The sequence below is a fragment of the Ranitomeya variabilis genome, chromosome 2, assembly GCF_051348905.1.
Source record: "Ranitomeya variabilis isolate aRanVar5 chromosome 2, aRanVar5.hap1, whole genome shotgun sequence".
Classification (NCBI taxonomy): domain Eukaryota; kingdom Metazoa; phylum Chordata; class Amphibia; order Anura; family Dendrobatidae; genus Ranitomeya; species Ranitomeya variabilis.
In genome coordinates, this window is record NC_135233.1 from 95,251,575 (window position 1) to 95,273,100 (window position 21,526).

Genomic DNA, 21,526 nt, shown 5'->3' on the forward strand with positions numbered 1-21,526 from the left:
TGGCTTTCAACGGGTTAACAGCTGCTGGAGGATCGCTATTCCTCTCGCAGCTGTTAGCGGCACATGTGAGATGTTCAAAACAGCTGACATGAGCCAGAAAAGATGTGGGCTTACTGCCGGAGCCCACATCAAAGGGAGGGTGCCCGACATTGGCGTACTATTACGCCCAATGTCGGAAAAGGGTTAAGACAAACTCCCCCCCACACACACACAATTGGGAAAAAAATGCAGGTGCATCTTGTAGTCCGAATGTAGCTTAAAGGGGGGGCACCAGCGGTAGAGCAAGTTCACAGGATCTAGGGTCGCCGCTGCAGGAAGCCAGCAGGAGTGGGGTAATGCTGCGGGCCCTGGGCTGAGAGGAGGAGGTGTCCCGGAAGTGTAAGGCAGGAGCCATTGATCTCCCGGCTGTGGGCTTCATGAAAATGTCGGCAGTGCAAGGCACGAGGAAATTTAGATCTCTGCTCAATGACGAGCCAAGATCTCGATCTGTGCATGCCCCATTTCAGGTACCATTTTCTGCACTTCAATTCTGCAGACCCTTCACTGTTTTTCCCACCAGCTGTTCAAGGAATCATGGTGACCATAAATATTTGAATGGAGCTGTGTTGCTGAAAGATTGTGGCGGTGCCGCATCCCCTTTATTCTCAGAATCTACACCCCTGTAGTAGCAGAATTTCTCACTCTTTCCTTTCTCCAATATATTCGCTCTACTTCCCTTTCTAGAATTACATTTCCATCTATCTCTTCACTGTAGAATCAACACTCTGCTAAAACAAAACTCAAGGTCACAATGAATCTGGGTGAAATCCTCTACTATTCTGGTTCTTCACAGCACTCCTAAAATATTTTGGAAGAATTAGGTGTCTTGACACAGTTGTGGGTGACTCGGGACCAGGGGCTCCTTCCTTGTCCCTAACACTAGGGGCGCCCTAGCTCACCCTATTCCCCAAGATACCTCTGAATGTGAAGATGCAGAGGCCTCTACCCTTGACTTATCTCCTGAATCAGCCCTCTGTCTGTTTTCTTCCCCCACCCAGGGAAGATGGGCGCTGCCGTGCACCGCAGTACACCAACCTGACGAACAAGGCAACACAAACAAGGGTAACTAAAAATACCAGGCATACAAACATTTACTCACATATAACAGAGGAATGAATCGGGGAGTGGAGGACGGGGAAAAACCAAAGTAAGAGGCAGGAAGGGAATTATCACACTTACAAACCCACACAACAGTCACAGATAAGTCCTCCAAACTCCTTCTCATATAACCACCAAAACACCTCTCCCCCCAGCCATGCAGCATAAGCTAGCTCTGACAGTGTTTCAATCAGGACCCAGATTATTAAGGGGATAGGAGTGGCTAACCAAGCTCAGCTGAGAGCTCAGACTCCTATAGCTCCCAACATGGCCAATTAACCCCTGTACTGCCAAAATAAATTTACACCATTTAAAAAGAAGGTGAAGTGCTTATTTTCAGTGCAGGAGTAGGAGTATTCAGACGCTGCGGTCTTTTGGCTCCTCTCTCTTTCAATAACCCCGTGACATCACGCTGGTGGAGATCATAATTGTATTGGGTCATTGCATTGGATTTTCTTCAGATTAACACATTCCGCTCAGTGTCTCTTTAGCAAAGACAAATGAGACCTCCAGATACATTTAGGACTCGTGCTTTGAATTTAGTTGTCTTATTCTTCCAGTAGTTTTTTTTTTCTTTTTTTTTAATTGATTTCATGTCTTTTTTAGGGCCACAGTTTGCAAGGACTGTTTTAAACCTGCCAAAAATAAGCAAGTAAGTATTTAGTCATCCACAGAAATGCAGCATTTGTGTGCAGTATTTGTAAGAAATTATGCCTAAAGACCCCCATACACTTTAGGTAAATGTCGGCTGACCATCTGATGTGTAGGGGGGTCTCCCAATATCATCTGTTGGGGAAGAGAAGGAAGTTGGCATTCATTGGTCCAATCCTTTGGTTTTCAGGAGAGGTAAGCTGCTGCCAGAGGAGTCTGGCAATGACTTTCTCCTCTCTACCTGTTGAGCATACGTGAGGACTCCGCAGAGCTGTGCGATCATGTTTAGTGGGGAGTCAGGAGAAATAACTATCTGACAGATGAACAACCTGTCTCATGTGTGAGGTCAACTTCATGTGTGATGCAAATTCATTGACCCTTTAATGCACCATGATGGAAATACCAGTTATGGAGCATGTCCGATTGTGGATCAGGTCAGGAGCTGAGCCCACTCCACACAGGACAGTCGATCACTAACAGCCGGGTTTAAGGAGTGTGGTCTTGCCCTGGCATCTGTTTCGGAAGTCCGACAGCCCACACACAACATGATCGCAGGTTGTGAGGTTAGCTATGGCAGCCGGGGACCTGCTTAAGGCCCTCTATCACCGCAATGTTGGTGCTCCCATGAAATCCAGATGGGAAAAAAGTTTTAGAAAATATTAAAAAATAAAATGCATAAAAATTCATATAGCCCCCCCCCCCATCCCCAGTTTAAAAAATAAAAATAAAAATTGAAATATAAAAAAATAAGCACGTTCACTTTTGCTGTGTCCGTAAAAGTATAACCTATGAAAATATACAATTGTTTAACACTTGTAGTAAAGAAAAAAATATACAAAATTCGCATTTTATGGTTAATGCATCTGTCACAAAAAAGTGCAGTATATAATGATCCCAATGTGGTTTGTAGCTCATAAGTACCATTAGAAAAAACACAATTTGGCACATGAAATACAAGCCCTCATACAGCCCCATTGAGGGAAAAATAAAAAAATTGATCTTAGCAAATGGTGACAAATTCTATAAACAACAATCATCAGCTCTTCCCAGCGCCGCTCTTTTCCTGCGCCACCATCTTGTGACATCAACGTCTAACTGACCAGAAGTCTGAGGAAAGGTCACAAACTCTCAGTGTAGTCTATGAGGCCAGAACGAGGCTGTAGGAGACTTGCATTGAAAAGTGGCTTCAAACCCTGGAGTGATCCGACATGTTTCAAACTGCTGGAGACCGACGGGAGCGGCGCCGATAACAGATGAAGATGGCGGATAGTAAGTATGCGACTAAGTGCAAGGGCCTTCTATTAGTAGCACCGCAATAAAAAAAAATGCTTTAGTGGTGCTTTAATAAAAAAAAACATGTTTAGTATCACCCTTAGCATGCTGACTTGTTACCGGATCATTTATATCGCACAATTAAAGCCATAAAAACTGTAGTAGAATTTCATCCCACTTAGAATTTTCCGTTTCTCAGTACATTGTAAGGTAAAACGTCATTCAATAATGAAACTCATCCCGAATAAACAAACCCTCAAAGGGCTATGTCGATGGAAAATTAAAAAATGTATGACTGTTGATTAAAAAAAAAATAAAACCGCAAAATCGAACATTGTCCGCATCCCTAAGGTGTTAGATGGGGTTTTAAAAACGTATTGAGTATGGGAATTAAAAATTAAAAAAACTGTACTCGCCTCTCAGACCAGCACTGCACTTCTACACTGACTTCTGTGTCCCCCGCCGTCGTCTTTCCTGGCAGATATCAGTAGATATGATGTCAATGGCCCCACTCACCTCTTGATGCAGAAGTAAGCGGAGCCAGAGTAACCCTGTGCTGCAGAATTTAGCACCCCAATCTATTTATGTGCCCATGTAGGTCTTTCAAAGACAAGATTAGCAATACCTTTACATAGTCACTCCGTTCCTCCATTACTGAGAAATTAGCATTTAAATTGATATGCAAATGATGCTGAAGTGCTATTGTAGATCTGAAGCCTCTGTCACTCCAGCTCTATTCTGCACCCAGCGCTGCCTCTTCCAGCTTGACTTACTGCTCCTTTGCCTGAAGTTACAAAGCATAGAGGCGGTCAGTCATGCAGAAGAAGGTGGCACTGGGCAGGTAATAGAGCTGGAGTGACAGAGGCTTCAAATCTATTCCATTTGCATATCAATTTAAACTCTGATTTCTCAGTAACAGAGGAAGTGATTGGCCATTTAAAGGTATTGCCGTACTTGTCTTAGTTAGAGATACATGTGCATATTCATAGTTTGGGGTGTGTAATCCTTCTGAGAGTCTCCCTTTTAAGTACAGCTTTATTCTTATCCATAAAGGAAATAATAAGAGACAGAAAGTACATCAATAAAACCTTACACCTTATTAAGTTCCTTCTATGCCCGATCCTTAAACTCCCCTACCTGTAACGTCATAGTGTAGATTGGTAGCCAGGCTTCCATGGTGTGGATGACTGGTGATCATGTAGGATCGCATGCAGAGTGTGGGATTTAGCACAATCTCTGTCAGGATATACAGTATGTCTGGATCATCCCGTAAATGTACAAAAGCTGCTTTAGATCAATGTATTTACATGTCTCTCTTACTTTTTTACTGCCTTTTCTTCCTCCATTGTCTCATATAACACTTACATGATTACATATAAATGTCAGTAACACAATATAGTATTAAATAAATAAACTGTGACTAAAGAGGAAGTGACAGGAGGAGGAAGTCGTGTTGGAAATTGGTTTTGTTTATTTGCTGGCTGTTTCTAGGTGTGTCTTGTGCAAGGTAAGAGGCATCTTGTCTCTTTCTAGCCGGCGTTTCCTATTTCTGGTTCTGCAGCCTGGACAGGGTGGGGAATGGGAGAATTGGGTTAAGTCAGTGAATGTTCTTCACAATCACTAATATGATACAGTTGTGGCCAAAAGTATTGACACCCCTGCAATTCTGTCAGATAATACTCAGTTTCTTCCTGAAAATGATTGCAATCACAAATTCTTTGGTATTATCATCTTCATTTAATTTGTCTTAAATGAAAAAAGACAAAAGAGAATGAAGCAAAAAGCAAAACATTGATCATTTCACACAAAACTCCAAAAATGGGCCAGACAAAAGTATTGGCACCCTCAGTCTAATACTTGGTTGCACAACCTTTAGCCAAAATAACTGCGACCAACCGCTTCCGGTAACCATCAATGAGTTTCTTACAATGCTCTGCTGGAATTTTAGACCATTCTTCTTTGGCAAACTGCTCCAGGTCCCTGATATTTGAAGGGTGCCTTCTCCAAACTGCCATTTTTAGATCTCTCCACAGGTGTTCTATGGGATTCAGGTCTGGACTCATTGCTGGCCACCTTAGAAGTCTCCAGTGCTTTCTCTCAAACCATTTTCTAGTGCTTTTTGAAGTGTGTTTTGGGTCTTTGTCCTGCTGGAAGACCCATGACCTCTGAGGGACACCCAGCTTTCTCACATTGGGCCCTACATTGTGCTGCAAAATTTGTTGGTTGTCTTAAGACTTCATAATGCCATGCACACGGTCAAGCAGTCCAGTGCCAGAGGCAGCAAAGCAACCCCAAAACATCAGGGAACCTCCGCCATGTTTGACTGTAGGGACCTTGTTCTTTTCTTTGAATGCCTCTTTTTTTCTCCAGTAAACTCTATGTTGATGCCTTTGCCCAAAAAGCTCTACTTTTGTCTCATCTGACCAGAGAACATTCTTCCAAAACGTTGTAGGCTTTTTCAGGTAAGTTTTGGCAAACTCCAGCCTGGCTTTTTTATGTCTCGGGGTAAGAAGTGGAGTCTTCCTGGGTCTCCTACCATACAGTCCCTTTTCATTCAGACGCCGACGGATAGTACGGGTTGACACTGTTGTACCCTCGGACTGCAGGGCAGCTTGAACTTGTTTGGATGTTAGTCGAGGTACTTTATCCAACATCCGCACAATCTTGCGTTGAAATCTCTTGTCAATTTTTCTTTTCCGTCCACATCTAGGGAGGTTAGCCACAGTGCCATGGGCTTTAAACTTCTTGATGACACTGCGCACGGTAGACACAGCAACATTCAGGTCTTTGGAGATGGACTTGTAGCCTTGAGATTGCTCATGCTTCCTCACAATTTGGTTTCTCAAGTCCTCAGACAGTTCTTTGGTCTTCTTTCTTTTCTCCATGCTCAATGTGGTACACACAAGGACATAGGACAGAGGTTGAGTCAACGTTAATCAATGTCAACTGGCTACAAGTGTGATTTAGTTATTGCCAACACCTGTTAGGTGCCACAGGTAAGTACAGGTGCTGTTAATTACACAAATTAAAGAAGCATCACATGATTTTTCGAACAGTGCCAATACTTTTGTCCACCCCCTGATGTAAGCGCTCCCCAAAGCTGCACAAAGTAGCACAGCTAGGCTTTATTTTCCCTCCTCTTACTTGTGGGTACATTAGAGCAGCAAGGACCCAACTTATTAAATTTTAGATTCAGTATGCAAAAGGTACAGTGCCTGCAAAAAAACAAAATTATTAAATAAAAAGGCAAAGGAGTACAAACCCAAGGGAATAAAATAGAGACCTCTTTCTGGTTAGATCGGTGAGAGATCCTGCAGAAGTAAACTCCCGAAATTGGACAGATCTACAATCCTGGTTGTATCTTTTAGGTTTTTCTCGTGGTGTATCTGGATCTGAGATTTCAAAGGGTCCCAACCAGACCCCTCACCCCTGCTCCTGGCCCGATGAGAGGAGGATGACTAATTATCTACAAGAAAAGATGGTTGTAGGACATCAATTAGTTTTAGACACACAATGCATCAGCACACTGTAATTAATGAATATACAAACTCCACTTTTGCTTTTTGATCAAAAATTGCAAGAGTCATCGAACCACATCAAGGTGGACCTTCTATATGGATGGTCCTTACTACTTGTCTCTGACTTCTTGATGTGCCAAGGGTTTACATATAAGCTGGACCTTACCCAGTTCAGGTGAGGCCTAGCTTGACGCATAGACTCGAGTGATAGGGACCATTCATACAAAAGGTACACTTTGATGTGGTTGGATGGATTTTTCCCTTTTTGAACAATAAATGTTTACTAGGTACCCTATGTTTTTAACCTCTCTAGCTGTATTGGAGTTAATGTATTCATTAGTGTGAGGACGCATCGTGTTTGTATATTGGCCATATAGCGTATTTGTGCACCTGTACATTAATATTAAAATGTGCAGATCATTTATTATTTATAATTCCTATTTATGTCATGTTCTACCACAGGAACCTACTAGAAGAAGATGATGTTTCTGAGCATATTTTTACCACCTTAGACACACCAAGCATGATTTTATCGTATCTGGTTGATATTAGGTTCCCTGATCAGAGAGATATCAAAACATTGTTTTGAAATTAAATTAATATAGAGATGGCGCTGGAATGTTGCACCAGATGTGAGCTGGAGTTGGCCAGTCTACATTGGGACAGTGAACGTTACCTGCTTGTTAGCATGTCTTTGTTAACGAGGAAACCAAACGAGAGAGCATTTGCTCATCCTGCAGACTGTCATCTCCTGACTAATGTGTCTGTCGCCATACTAACCATTATGCTTATAGTTCTGCATTGATATTCAATTTTTATTAATCAAATTCATAATCATACCTGTAGTGATATAAATGGAAAAATATATATATACTCTGTAATCGACAAGTATATAAGGGTTATCTCTAACATTCTCACTACAGTTGGTGTTTCAATGGGTGGTTCCTGATTTTACCTGCTTTAAAGACGACCATTCACCGTATTTTGTAATTGTCGTAGTCTTTAAGGTTGAAGGTAGGCTTTAATGGAATCTGCCAGCAGGTTTTGCTATGTGTTCTTACAGGGAGAGAGGAACACTGTAACAAATCCTTATTGATTAAACGACACGTGTGAGCAAGCAGGGGAACATATGACACACATGGGGTGCACAGGGTGGGATCAGTTCCCTCCGGACCCACCTAAAGACGTCTCATGTATTTAATAACTACGATGATATGTTCCTAACATCATGACACCGTTATTTGTTTATTCTGATTTTACTTGAATGATATGGTGGCCATTTATAATTATTATGACTTATGTGTGCATGCCTATGTGTATACTCTTAGATCCTCAGAATTATTATTTAATATGGTTTATATGATTATGCGCAGATGTTCCACTATGTTAACTATACAATTATATGCTGCTGTACACATATGATTATGTGCAGATGTTTACTATGTTGACTAATAATATAGTATTACACATTTACTCCGTATGTCACCCTATGTTTTCCTACTGTATATCCTACCACCAATCAAATGATAAATGAGGACATCCTAGTATATATTTCAGTGCTGCGGTGTAAGTGACGTGCGGTATTGTGTATTATGTTTTCTAATGCATTGCTTCCAATATGCGTCCTTTGCCCTTGCTCTCAGGTAGACTTATTTCCCCCTCTTAGTTTCTATTTCTTATAGGCATGGACACCCCTTACTATAGGTCTTTGGAATCATATCATATATCCGTTGGGTTTGCATGCATGCTTTGTCCCCGTTATCCCCGCCATCTCTCTGCATCTGTATGTGGCGGTTCACGTCTGACCACTTCACCCAAGTCATCTTGACGTCACATGTCGCAGACGCCGACCGTCACTTCCGGTCCACGGTGACATCCCCTTCCATTTTTAAACCCATGCACCATACTTACACTATGCCCCCTGATGAAGGCAGATCCGAAACGTGCGTAGGGCCGGACGCACAGGTACTGTGGAACCCATACATTGCATTTATTCCAGGTGATATATTGGCCAATAGTTGGTCATGGTTATTGACCATTTTGTTGGAGTCCACATGGTTACTTGATGTCTACCATTTGGTGCTCATTGCAGGGTATAATTATACTGGTTTAATATATACCACCATCATATAATATTGTTGTGATTCATTATATATACTGATCCCACCCTGCGCACCCCATACACACCTGATCTTTGTACACGTGCGTCCTTTATTTCCCCTGCTTGCTCACACATGTATTTTAATCAGTAAAGCTTTGTTACATTTCTATATTTGATTTGACTTTTTGATCGTCGTGCCCCCCCCACCCCTTTGATTTATGTCTGTGACAATTTGTTTCTACTAGTCCCACTAATTAGTAGCATTATGGATATTGTGTAATTTTCGGTCACATTCATACAACTCTGGTTTGCTACTTCTTTCATTATTTGTTCCGAGAGCAGCATAATATAAGGGCAGAGACTTGGATTTCAGCAATGTGTCACTTACTGGGCTGTGTGTTTCTGTTTCCATAAATTTAACAGGAGATTATCACTATCTATCTGCCTCTTGTTTGCTGGTCAAACCACGCGTACACCACTGATTAGCCGATCTGTCAGTATCCATTGTACAGAAAAAGCTGGAACTGAGTGGTGTTGGCGAGGCTCAACATTCCAAGCTCTGCTAAATCTGCAGCAGAGAAAACTGACACTGTCACAACTGCTGCACTCAGTAAACTAAGTGACACATCACTGGAACCAGGATCTCAGCTCCTCCATCATGCTGCTGTCAGATTACATAGCAAAACCTGCTGACAGATTCCCTTCAACCCCTTCCTGACATTTGCAGTATATATATACATCATGTTTGGGAAGTACTTAGTTGAAGTATATATACGTTATGGAGATCGCCCGCTCAAAGTAGGCTGTGCGCGGGCAATTGCCACTGGGTGTTCAGCGGATATGACAGCTGACACTCGACGTTCACTGCCAGGAGTGGTGCCCGCACCGCTTCTGGCAGTTTAACTCACTAAATACTCCGATCTATAGCGATCGCAGCATTTAGGAGGCAGAGGGAGGGATCCCCTCTTCCCTCCGATAGGCGACCGTTGCTATGGTGATTGGATGACGACATCCAGCTCACCAGACGAAATCCATTAAAGGGAATCTCTCAGCAGGTTTTCTGCTAGGTATTCTGAGGACAGCATGAGATAGGGGTTAAAACTCAGATTTCAACAGTGTCACATGTGAGGCTTTGTGCTGTTGGTTACTTACACTGAAAATGTTATCACTAGGACATTATCATTGTTGTGACTAGCTGGCTTGCACTTGCATCTCCGACTCCGCAACCTCCTGTGATAGGCAGCTCACTCACAATACACTGTGTACCTGCAGAGCCTTTTGGAGGGGAGGTTAGCTTTCTCAGCTCTGCTTCATTACTAAATTTAAAACTGTCAAAACGGCAGCACCCAGTAAACTAAGTGATACATCATTGGATTCAGGGTCTGTTTCGCTACATCATACTGCTCTCAGATGAGGTAGAACAAAATTGACAGATTTCCTTTAAGTCAGTAGTCCATACTTAAATTAAAAAATGCTCCTGCACAACCTCTTAAAGGGAAGGTACCGCGTTTGTAGATCATTAATAAATCAATGTAGTGTAGCATAACATGCTGTTATAACCAAGTTTTGAATGCATTTGAAGCATATTTCGTGTGTTATAGGAGTTTAAAGTAGGCACTGGGGGCTGACATCTTGTTTTCACAGCAGCAGCACGACACTATCAGTGTCATAATACGGCACCCCATGGTCATAGGAGATAATAGACCGACTCCGACCCTATCTATTATAATGGAGCAGTAGCTGCTGTGAACTGGGCACACCTCTGTGGGCTGCACAATTCACAGTAGTGGGAATGTTCTGCCATATTCATGGAGCCCTCGGATCTGCTAACTAAACATAAGCAGTACTGCTTCCAGCAGAACAGATGCTAGATTGAGGGCTGAGAGGAGTAAAAGGCAGGAGAACAGTACAGGCAGAATAGCAGAGACATCAAGGAGGAACAGTGTACCATTAGCATTATAGGAGCAGGAGCTGTCAGCTACTCTGCAGGAGTTGTGATTCATCCCTTCCCTACAGTGAATGGCCAGGCGTTATGGAGGGGGGTGAGAGAATCATGTCATCTGGGTGAGAGAGACTGATGGGAGAGAGAAAAACAGTAACTGCTGGTGATAGCAGATCACAGGGCAGTCTCCCACAAAATGGCGCTGCCCTGTGATGCTGCTCTTCATTCTGCCCGAGGGATACTAGACCACCCAAAAGGGGAGGGAAATGGTGAGGTCAGCAGTTACTGCCCCAATTTTACAGTTAACAGTAAAGCTGGTAAGTCTTACTATAGCTGCTTGAGGTCTAAAACGGAAAATGCTCCCCCTAGTGGTCAATATATATATTTGTAAGAAAATATGTAATATTTTTCATATAGAAATGTTTGCAAACATTGCAGTAACACATTTTAATTACTATTTTAAGCTTAATTTCACAAAAAAACAAACTACAAGAAAACTGGTGGCACCTTCCCTTTAAAAGTCCTTAAAAAATGAAATCCCTTCAGTCGGACTAAGCTGCACTAGCTCTCACAGATGCACATCCCACTTGGTTCACCCACGCCAGTCTAGAGAATGGGTTCCAGTCTTGCAGCACTGTGAATGGGGAGAAACAAAATGGTGTCCACCAACATATAAGTCTATAAGAGGGGCCTCAGATAGCCTGAAGCAGTTACCTCATAATAGTAAATAGGTGTTCATGAAACATATGACATCAAAAAAGGATAACAAATTATCCAAAAAACACCACTTAAACAAAGATAATTAATACAAAAAATCAGTCTTTATTAGAAATATCAACATACAAGGTCAAGAAACCAAACAAACAAATGGAGCCGTAATTCCTCATTTTTCCTGACCTGGTGGAGCCTTGCTATGGTCATTTAACTGTGTTGCAGCCTGAAGTTTGGTCTGTTCCACTGCATGTATGGACTTGATTCTCTCTTTTTTCTGTACCTCATACATGTCTCGTGGTACACACGGTTCATGCTATCTTTATCTTTGTATGTTGATATTTCTAATAAAGATGTTTTTTATTCTTTCTTTAGGTGGTGTTTTCTGGATAATTGTTTATACTGTGAATGGGGAGGTGGCAGCGCATACACGGCTTTCACGTCTCCAAACATTCCATGAAAAGTCGTATTTATGGGTATAATATTGGACACATCTTTTGCATGGTGCGAACACGCCATGACTTAGAGCAGCCACAGAATTCATTCAGTTTCCTGCATTAGGTGGCAGTGAAGGTAAAAGTTGACAATTACGGAACTTTACAACTGTTTTTCTTCTACTGACAAATGTCTGTTCCGCTTTAATGTGTTTGTGTGGACGTTGCCGTTTTTAGGACTTCGATGTAAACCGTTCCCATTTTTTGTAAACTCCTCAGTGTAGTGAGATTCCCAGCTCATCACAATCAAGGGTGTCCAAAACTTACTGCGTGTAACATTATTGGTAGATGCACAGTTAGTCATTGGCGCTGCGCTTTTCCAGCACTGAGTTCTAAGGTTAGTTTTGTCCATCTGAACCTTCACTTATAAAGTTGTGTTTCTGAATATGTCACGTGTAATGTGTCTGTGTCTGAGAAATTGACAAACCCCAGCTGTGAAGTAGCCGATGTCCAGTGTAATTAGTCTTTTGAGTGGTTTATCTTGTGGTTTCATTATGTGAATTACATACATCTGTTATCTATCACATGTTAGTGTTGGCATTGGTTAGTATTATGTAAAGAGTATCTGTCACCTGGCTTAAAAATATAAACTGCATTCTTCATTACACAGACCTTACTAGGGTGATGTATCAGGGCAGAATGGTTGTATGATCATTGTTGAAAGTTTAGACTAAATTTCCATTCACCTAAACTGATTGACATCTTCTCAGTGTGCCTCCTTCCTGTTGCTGAGATCACACTGCTCAGTACAAGCTGCAGCTGGCAGTCCGGCTAGGTGGGTGGGAGATGATTGAATACACTTGGACCATTGCACTGTTTCACTACATAGCTAGACTCATAAGCCCTGAGGCCCAACTTAACCCCTGGATATATGTCCTGCTGATAACACTGCTGTAGGAAACCGAATAATCTAAACATCCAAGCTCCTGTTGTAACTGGTAGGATCTGTGTTTTCCCAGCAGTTTAACCATAATTCCAGCATATTAACCTTATAGTGACAACAGCATGTAAAGTGCTTGATAAAAGGAGAACGCGCCCCCTGTTAGCCAATTGGCAATGTGATTGCGGGTTCTGATGGATTGCTATGGCAGCTGATGGCCTCCAAGTCTCATACTTAGCCAGAGGAAGTGGGGTTAATCTTCAGGTTAATAGTGTTCTGAAGCCATGCGGCCGCCACACTGAGGGCCTGAATACTGGGAGGAAATGCACTTTATTACTCCCGGCAATCTCGGCTTTCAGTCGTAGAGGCGCAGCCAGTGCTGCTTCAGTGACCACCAGTACACAGTGAGCGGCTGCTGTAACCGCACTGCGGCACTGACTGACAGCCGGCTCAGCAGTGCTTCAGTACAGAGCTGCCTGTTAGTCAGTGACGGGGCATGATTTCACCTGCTGCTGTGTTCTGAGCAAGCTGCGCCTCTATGACTGAAAGCTGGAGGTTACCCGAAGGAATAAGGTTCATTTCCTTCCAGTAGCCATGCTTTCAGTGCAATTGCCGCATGGCTTCAGAACCTGCAGATTAACCCCATATCCATAAGGTTATTTTAGATAACCGCTTCCATTTAAAGAGAATTTATCAGCAATCTGGGGCTGCCATTTTTATTCAATAAAAAATTTGGCAGTTCCAGACTGGTGATTTTATTAGATCTGCTTTAGTGTCAAAATTGTCATAATTGCCCCTAAAGTCCTCCGAAAGGGCCTGACTTTCTGGTTGTAGGATCCGAGCATCCACAAAGCTCCGCGGCTCTGCTGACCATGGAAGAAAGAGATCTCTCTCTTTGTCTTCACCCAACGCTGCCATGTGCTTTACTAAGCTGTTACAGAGCGGTATGACAATAGAGAGTGACTGCAGACTTAGAGGGGTGGCCACTATTCTCTGTGTGAGCTAACTGCCATGGGTAAGCTCTTCACTAAACACCTTGCTTTGCCAAACCCTGCTGTAACCTGAGCTGTTCTTCTGGTCACATCATCTCTGGCTGAGAATCTCCTGCTTTCCATGATGTCAGATTCTGCCTCATTTCTGGGCTCTGGAAGCTGATGGCTGGGGGGCTAGTCGCATTGGTTGGCGGAGCTAGCTACATTCAGCAGAGCTCACTCGGTGTCTGTGAATGCTGACAGTGCTCTCTGCAGACCCAGCTCTCTCCTGTCTGTATGTGTACAGCAGGGTGTATATACAGTACATGTACACATACTGCTATGTAACCTGTGTAATGTATATACACCCTGCCGTTTTCCCTGTATAATGTGAATACATTCAGATCTCTTACTAATATTACATAGTGAGTACACCGGCACCTCCAGTCACAGAACACAAGATGCAAAGCTGACACACGGCTGCTGCTAGAGATAAATGATGGTTCTGTGCACCCCATAATAGTATAACCATGAACAGTATAAGGCATGCAAAGAATCTCTGCATTATTAGTATAATAAAGACAACTGCTTAAAAGGCAATTTCATACACAAAAGACAGCTGGTTAACAGGTAATATCATACATCAAAGACAACTACTTTACAGCCAATGCCATAAACCAAAGGCCTGTTTGCAGCTTTTGTTTTCTCCCATAAGCTGTCCTTTGAAGGATTTTAGTGTAGGCGTCTCACATTTTCTGTCTGGCTTCTTCCATTTGTACCTGGTGCCAGTATTGCAGGATTGTGCTCTTCACGCCAATCAGACATGGCTGCAATCACCCACCTTTACTACTAACCATAAACGGTTCCATATTCACACTGAAGAGGCCGCAGTGCTCACAGAAGTGCACAGTCTGTTCAGAAGTGCCAAAGGCTGAACCCTCACTGATCACGTATTGATGATATTCTGATCCCAGAAACCCCTTTTAAAGGCTTGTATCATGTCAACACTTTGTTCTTATGTGATTAAATCAATGTGTCATAATAATTTATAGCATTTGCACCTTCTTACAATTTTTTTTGCCTCCATCCCTCCCTGCTGTAGCTCCTGGGTATTTCCTGAGTGGTAAACAACATACAAAGATTGAAAGGGAATCTGTCAGAAATAGTTACACCCCCCCCCCCCCCCCCCACAATCCTTTAAAATGACTTAAGACCCTTAAAGCATAAGCCGGTCGATCCCTTTCTGGCCCCAAAATAGACCCTGAAGCAGCGACAAATTGCACTTTTAAATTCAGTTTGGAAGTGCATTGGGGTGTGATGATGCACTTACAGCTCTTTGGTCTCCGTTATATTCCTGAACAAGCAGCCCCCTCCTCTGACTAATTGACAGGTCATTTACTCTGGTACACTGGACACTGACCTGTCACTCACCCAGAGGAGAGTGCTGCTTTTTCAGAGAATGCGAGAAGCTGTAAGTGCATCGTCACACCCCAATGCACTTCCAGACTAAACTTTAAAACAGGATTTTGGAGTCATAAAGGGATCAACTGGCTTATCTTTTAAATAGCCATACCGTCAAGTTAATGTTTCTTTGGGAGGCATCTTTAAGTTTGACAGGTTTCCTTTAACTGTGCCTGATTGTAACGGGAGTGGTGGAACCACTGCGCCATGGTCCGAGGAGAGCCTGGAGGGGTGTAACTAGGTGAACACCTGACTCTTCGCTAGAGCCCCTAATGGTGGGGTTAGACTTGGCTCCCTATGGACACCAGGTGCTACACCAGGGCAGACCTCGGACACATGGCAGCTGACCCCCTAGGGACAGGTAGCTGGAACAGCCCTGAAGGAGAGTAAAGCTGATACCGGCAAATACGACTGGTATACAGATAGACACAGGGAGGTGCAGACTGGTACTGGCGGGCACGGCTGATATACAGGCAAGCTGATGCTGGTGGGTACGGCTGAAATACAGCCAAAAGGCAAATATGGACAGACAGGTACAGAACCAGTAACTATCTGGACGGTACTGTCGACCTGACAACAAGAAAGCGTGCTAATGACTAGCAAAACACATTTCTCAAGCACCTCCATGCAGGAGAAGGTGCCTTAAATAGTAAGTTTTCCCCAGCTATTGGCTGGGGACTCTTTAAGACGGTGTGCGTGGCCCCCTTAAGAAGGCGGGAGCGCGCGCCCTAAGCACAGTGCCCAGGGATTTGCGTGCTGTGCGCGTATCCAGTGCAGCCGCCCACAATACAGGAGGAGAGTGTGCGGGAAAGGGGCCACAGCGGTGAGTGAACCAGCATTCCTTCCGGGGAAGAGGGGCAGCATTCAGGGACGCCGGCGCTACATTGATTTAGGCTACCGTTATTATTTTCTTTGTACATTTTGGATTTTCTTATATATTGGTGTCATTTTCTAAAAATTAAATTTTGCTTATAACATATTACCTTGAGTTAGATAACCCCCAAAAAAATTAGAGCTAAAGAAAACAAACCATTCTTTATTATTATTAATAATAATAATAATAATAATAAATGTATTTTCTAGCACCAACATTTTCCGCAGCACTTTACAAGTAAGAGGGGACATACGGTATACAGAAAAAAAATACATTTTAGAGTAACATATAATTCAACAGAAACCAATAGCAGTGAGGGCCCTGCTCGCAAGCTTATAATTTGTGCTTTGGAAATTGATATGGAATCCCCCTTTTCATGTTGTTCCAATGCCAATTTTCTTGCAGTTTCCACGACAGACGTTAAACATTATACTAAGCTTACACTTCCTGTTTCAAATAAAAGACTTTTCATCAGTCTCATTATCATCGCAGACTGAATTCTAAGAAAGGATAATATCCGCGTATACAGTAGATTACACAGGATTCACCAATCGCTGTAGGTGATGGCCGGTCACAGCTCACATCTTCCTTCTCCCACCCCCTTCCAAGTGGGGTATGAGATTAATATTAGGCTTATTGGTCAAGGTGGAAATTTCAATAGTATCACTTTTGGGGAAAAGAGAAAGAGATCACCGAACCCCCACAATTAAGGAGCAGCTCTTTGTTGACCAAACCACTGAACAAATGCCTGATCTTTCCCATGAAGGAGGTAGGTAGACTATGTAGATTTGCCTCCTCTTCTGGTTCTCACATATGTGAGCCATCACCTGTCTGGAGTTCATTTTTTTATGAAAGAACAAATATAAAGTGTATAAACAATGGCTGTGTCGTGGGTAGCCGCATCCGCTCCATTTTTTCAGCTGTTTCTTTTCCCTATAGATAATGGTCTAATGCTTTTTCTTCTTTCTGCAGTCTGTCTTCACTAGAATGGCTGTTGTGAAGGCTCTAGACAAGATAAAAGACAATGATTTCTGCAAGTGAGTTCCGTTAACTCTACTTCTCGGTACCAAGTATATGATTAACAGAACAGTGTGGGGGAGGGGCTGATAAGAGGAAGCACACAATACCTGATACTCGTTACTGATCTGCTGATTAATTATTTCACAATTCCTCCTGTCTTCTGTTTTTGGAAGCGATTCAGAGTTCACAGAAGTAGCGATTGCGTAGCCCGCAGAATACCCCCCTTGGTTGGCCCACTAGCGTAATGGTTCTAGATACATTTGTGGAATATTTCTTATCCTCGGAGGATGGTAAACATTTCTTGAAATAACGTGAAAAGTCACAATTTCATTCTTCTCTAAATTTTTGCTGGGGGAGACCAAAATAATTTTATCTCATTGCTATGTATACTTTTTATAGCTGGAGGTTGTGCTACTGAAACTGCCCCTTTCCATGTGCCCTTTTCTATATGACTCTATGGAACTCCCCTCTTAGAGTTAGAGCTCCTCTTTAATGGGGGTCTCACATTTGATTCAAACACGGAGACCATCCATACGTAACATAGTGGAGATTCATCCCTATGGCATGTAAAGGTTTGAGCACCCCTGGTCAAAGTTATTGTGCAATCGGCAGTACCAAATCAGACATGCCCAATCGACATCATCCCGTACAACCAGTCGGCCAGTGCCACCATACACAGTAGACTGTCGGCTGAATTCATCAATATTAGCAGGTATGGCCGACATTAGCCTAATGTGTATGGAGGCCTTAACTTTACATTTTCACCTTAGTGGCTGATATGTAACAGATCCTGTTTAAGGGGATGTTCCAGCATCATATCTGGGACCCACATCTGTATCTACGTCTTGAAACTGCTTTGAATCGAGAAATAACCACCCATTTGTAGATATACCATAAAAGTCCAAGCTGGAACTAACCCTTCAAGGCCTATATAAAAAATTATGTGTCATTGGATTATTTAGCCAGAATATTTGTGAACTTTTAATCATGAAAAGTTTGCTTGCCACAGGAATCTTGTTCTGCACAGCCATTCGGGCGGACTATAAGTGATGACGTTCTGACGTCCTGATGACCAGTTACCTGACCCTCCAGCCAACTAGTGGTCAGGTCGTTGGCAGATGGGACGTCAGCACTCGTGGTTTTAAGATTAGGTTTTAAGGTTTCATTACTAGCAATATACGTTCTGAATGACTTGCATATATTTTATAGCCACTTTCCATGGCCTCCATCTTCTCCAGAAACAACGTGTCAAGTCGTTGACATCCAGTGCAACCACGCATCAGTTTTCGTGGCAGGTAATTCATATTTTTCCTTTATTTTTTGTGTATTTTCCACTAATTTGCTTAGAGCCTATAGCCTGGATTCCTGTACCGCCTGCTGAGCTGAAGACTGTGCTCCATATTGTGTAAAATATATCTACACAAGCATTGAGACCCTTTATATCCTCATGAACATTTCCACTGTGGAAAAGCCACAGCAGCACAATCAGTACAAAATTGTGTGGATCGTACTGCTGATATACTGTGGAATTCCCACAGATTTTACCACTAAATCCACCTAATAAAGTTAGAAGTTACAGTTTTCAGATCCACAGTGAATGTCAATCTGTTCTACGCAAAAGGTCATCCACAGTGCTGCTACTGTAATGATCAGTGTATTTTCGGTCCAGAATATATTGACCGATCTGCATATCACACCCATTTGGACATACCCTTAGCACACCTTCACACATCCACGATTTCTGGACTGACTCTTGACCAAACTCACTGGGCTCATATGCCTACGAGGTCAGGTTCGTAAATCGCAGTCTGTACATGGACCATAAGACGTGTGAACCTCGACTTGCTGAGTGCCTTGAGGAGATACATTTTGCACCATTTATAGCCTCAAGTTTTCTTAGATGTGATGTTTGGGGATTTTCACCTAGTTTTCTCTGCAGAACCTGTCAGGAGATAGAGAACATTGATTGTTGGGGCTGAAATCAACAAAAATACATTTCTAACTTTTCAAGTCCATCCATGGAGTCTGTCCGTTTCTTAATCTGTTGACGATCATCTTTTTGGGCATCGCCAACCACAGCCTCCCAGACACTGCTCAGAGAGGTGATTGTTTTCCTTCACTGTAAGTCTCCTGTTTAAGAAGGTTCACAAGTTCTCAATAGGGTTTACGTCAGGTGAGCAAAGGGGTCACATCATTATTCTTTCATCTTTAAGGCCTTTACTGGCAGCCGAGCAGTGGCTACTTCGATGTTGTGATTGAGCATTGTCCGGAATAAAAAATCATAGTTTTCCTGAAAGATCCAGACTATTTCCCCTGTCTCTGCTTGAAGAAAGTGTCTAAAAGAACTACTACCAGAAGGTTTGGGAGTTGATTTTGAGTGCAACTTCAACCAGAAAATGTCCTACTATCTCATTTTTAATAATACCAGCCCATAGCGACACACCACATCCACCTCGCTGCCGTCTGAGTCGAGGTGGAGGTCTGTGCCCATTACTGATCCAGACATAGGTCCATATATCTGATCTGTCAAGGGTCACTCTCAACTCATCAGTCCATAAAACATTCAGTATTTCTTCAGACGTTCCTTGGCCCAGTCTTGAGGTTTCCTCTTCTGTGTCTTGCTCAGTGGTGGTCGGGTTTCAGCCTACTTACCTTGACCATGTCTGAGCTCTGACCATCTTGTACTTCTGGGCCTCCAGGGAGGTTGCAGTTCTGGAATATGGCAGCACTGGAGGATAATGGCTTCCTGGTCGCTTCACGCTTGATTCTTCTCAAATCTTTGTCTGTTATTATGAGTCTTTTTTTCACCACACGTTTTTGTGACCCTGTTGGCTATTTGTAACAAAACTTTTGCTGGCTCTGTGATCACACTACCAGTATTTTAGCAATTTCAAGATTGCTCATTTTGCCTGAGGACAACAATCTGACATAATTCTGCACTCCTTGATAAAAGATGTTGTATCCTTAGGACGCACCCTCCCTAATTACACAGCTACACATCACCTGATCTGCTTCATCCAATAAGTAATCAAGTTTATACATCTTGGAGTTGGAAAATCTGCAGAAAAATTATATTGTTAAAATACTCACTTGATTAATAATTATGCCTACAGAGTAGACATCTATAGACATTTAATTAAAATGGAATTTGTCACCAGGTTTTTTACAAAAAGAAGCATAATGTAGTGACCCTGATTCCACTGATGTGTCACTTACTGGACTGCTTGTTGTAGTTTTGATAAAATGAGATCTATATAACCCAGATCACACCACTGATTGGCAGCTTTCTGCCTATGCACAGTGTACACAGAAAGAAGCCAATCAGTGGAGTGGGCGAGGTTATACAGAGATCAGCATTGGTAGATCGGCAACAAATAAAGCAGTGATTTTATTAAAACTGAAGCAAGTGGCCCTGTAAGTGATACATAGCCGGAATCAAGGTTTCTGCCCTTAAGTTATGCTGTTCTCAGATGGCGCAGCAAAAACTTGGAAACAGATCCACTTTAATATTTTTGATTCTGGGACTTTGTACTGATAGGATAGGACTGTGTTTTACCAAATCATGTCCAGTCACTTAGATCACGGTTAATTGAAACTAGTTGCAAGAAAAGCTCAATTTGGGATGTCATAGCGGCAGCTCAGGATACTTATGTAGATGGCATATTTCAACTCTTATTTTTAATCACAGATTTCTACAAAGCAGATCTCATCTTCTGTTTGTGGGATATTGTGTGTAGACTGATGAGAAAAAATATTAGCCATTTTCAGAATAAGGCCTCTTAGTTACAAACGTGTGTAAATAATCTATTGCATCACTTTGCAGGGAGATATAACAAATATTCAAGGACTCTGCCTCAGACCCCGTGGGTTATTGATGGCGAGAGGAAGATGGAGTCCTCAGTGGAAGAGTTAATCACAGAACCGCTTATGGCAGTGTTTAAAGCTGACAGTGAGTACACAATGCCTATAAACTAGGGAGGTGTCTCCGTTCTCCTCCATTTTCAGAATAAGTAACTGGGTGAAAACATGGCTACTTGTATAAGAGGCTGAATCGCGTGCAGACCCAGTCCTGCTTCCAGCTGCGATGCTGCATCCTGTGAGCTCCGTACCTTACCAGCATTCTGTCCTATATTCTAAATTAACATGCTTTTTTGTACAATTATGAATTATTTTTTTTTATACCATGTTTTCTGCCTTTCTATTTTTAAGGTTTTAACTTCTCATCTTCAGGAAGAGAAGACGTGGATGTGAGGACCCTTGGGAGAGGTTTGTAATAATGTCCGTTCATATTAAAAAACAGCAGTCATAAGAAAAGGGCTGAATCTACTGAACTCTTGTGTCTTTCAGGAAGGCCATTTGCAATTGAACTTGTAAATCCCCACAGGGTCCAGGTGGCAGAGAAAGACATGAAAGATCTTCAGCAGGTGATTGTGCCATTCTCCATATATGCGGATATCTCTGCCGGCAATTCACACACACACACACACACATATA

The 21,526-nt window shown here is 42.5% G+C and overlaps 1 protein-coding gene across 1 annotated transcript in view; it reads left to right on the forward strand.

Moving 5' to 3' along the window:
• PUS10 (pseudouridine synthase 10) overlaps positions 1-21,526 on the forward strand; it is a 135,852-nt gene that overhangs the window by 106,722 nt on the left and 7,604 nt on the right. The window contains exons 8-13 of the mRNA XM_077282751.1: positions 1,744-1,789; positions 16,985-17,049; positions 18,242-18,327; positions 20,856-20,981; positions 21,242-21,298; positions 21,380-21,456. Coding sequence (XP_077138866.1) covers positions 1,744-1,789; positions 16,985-17,049; positions 18,242-18,327; positions 20,856-20,981; positions 21,242-21,298; positions 21,380-21,456 — 457 coding nt within the window. The remainder of the gene's footprint in view (positions 1-1,743; positions 1,790-16,984; positions 17,050-18,241; positions 18,328-20,855; positions 20,982-21,241; positions 21,299-21,379; positions 21,457-21,526) is intronic.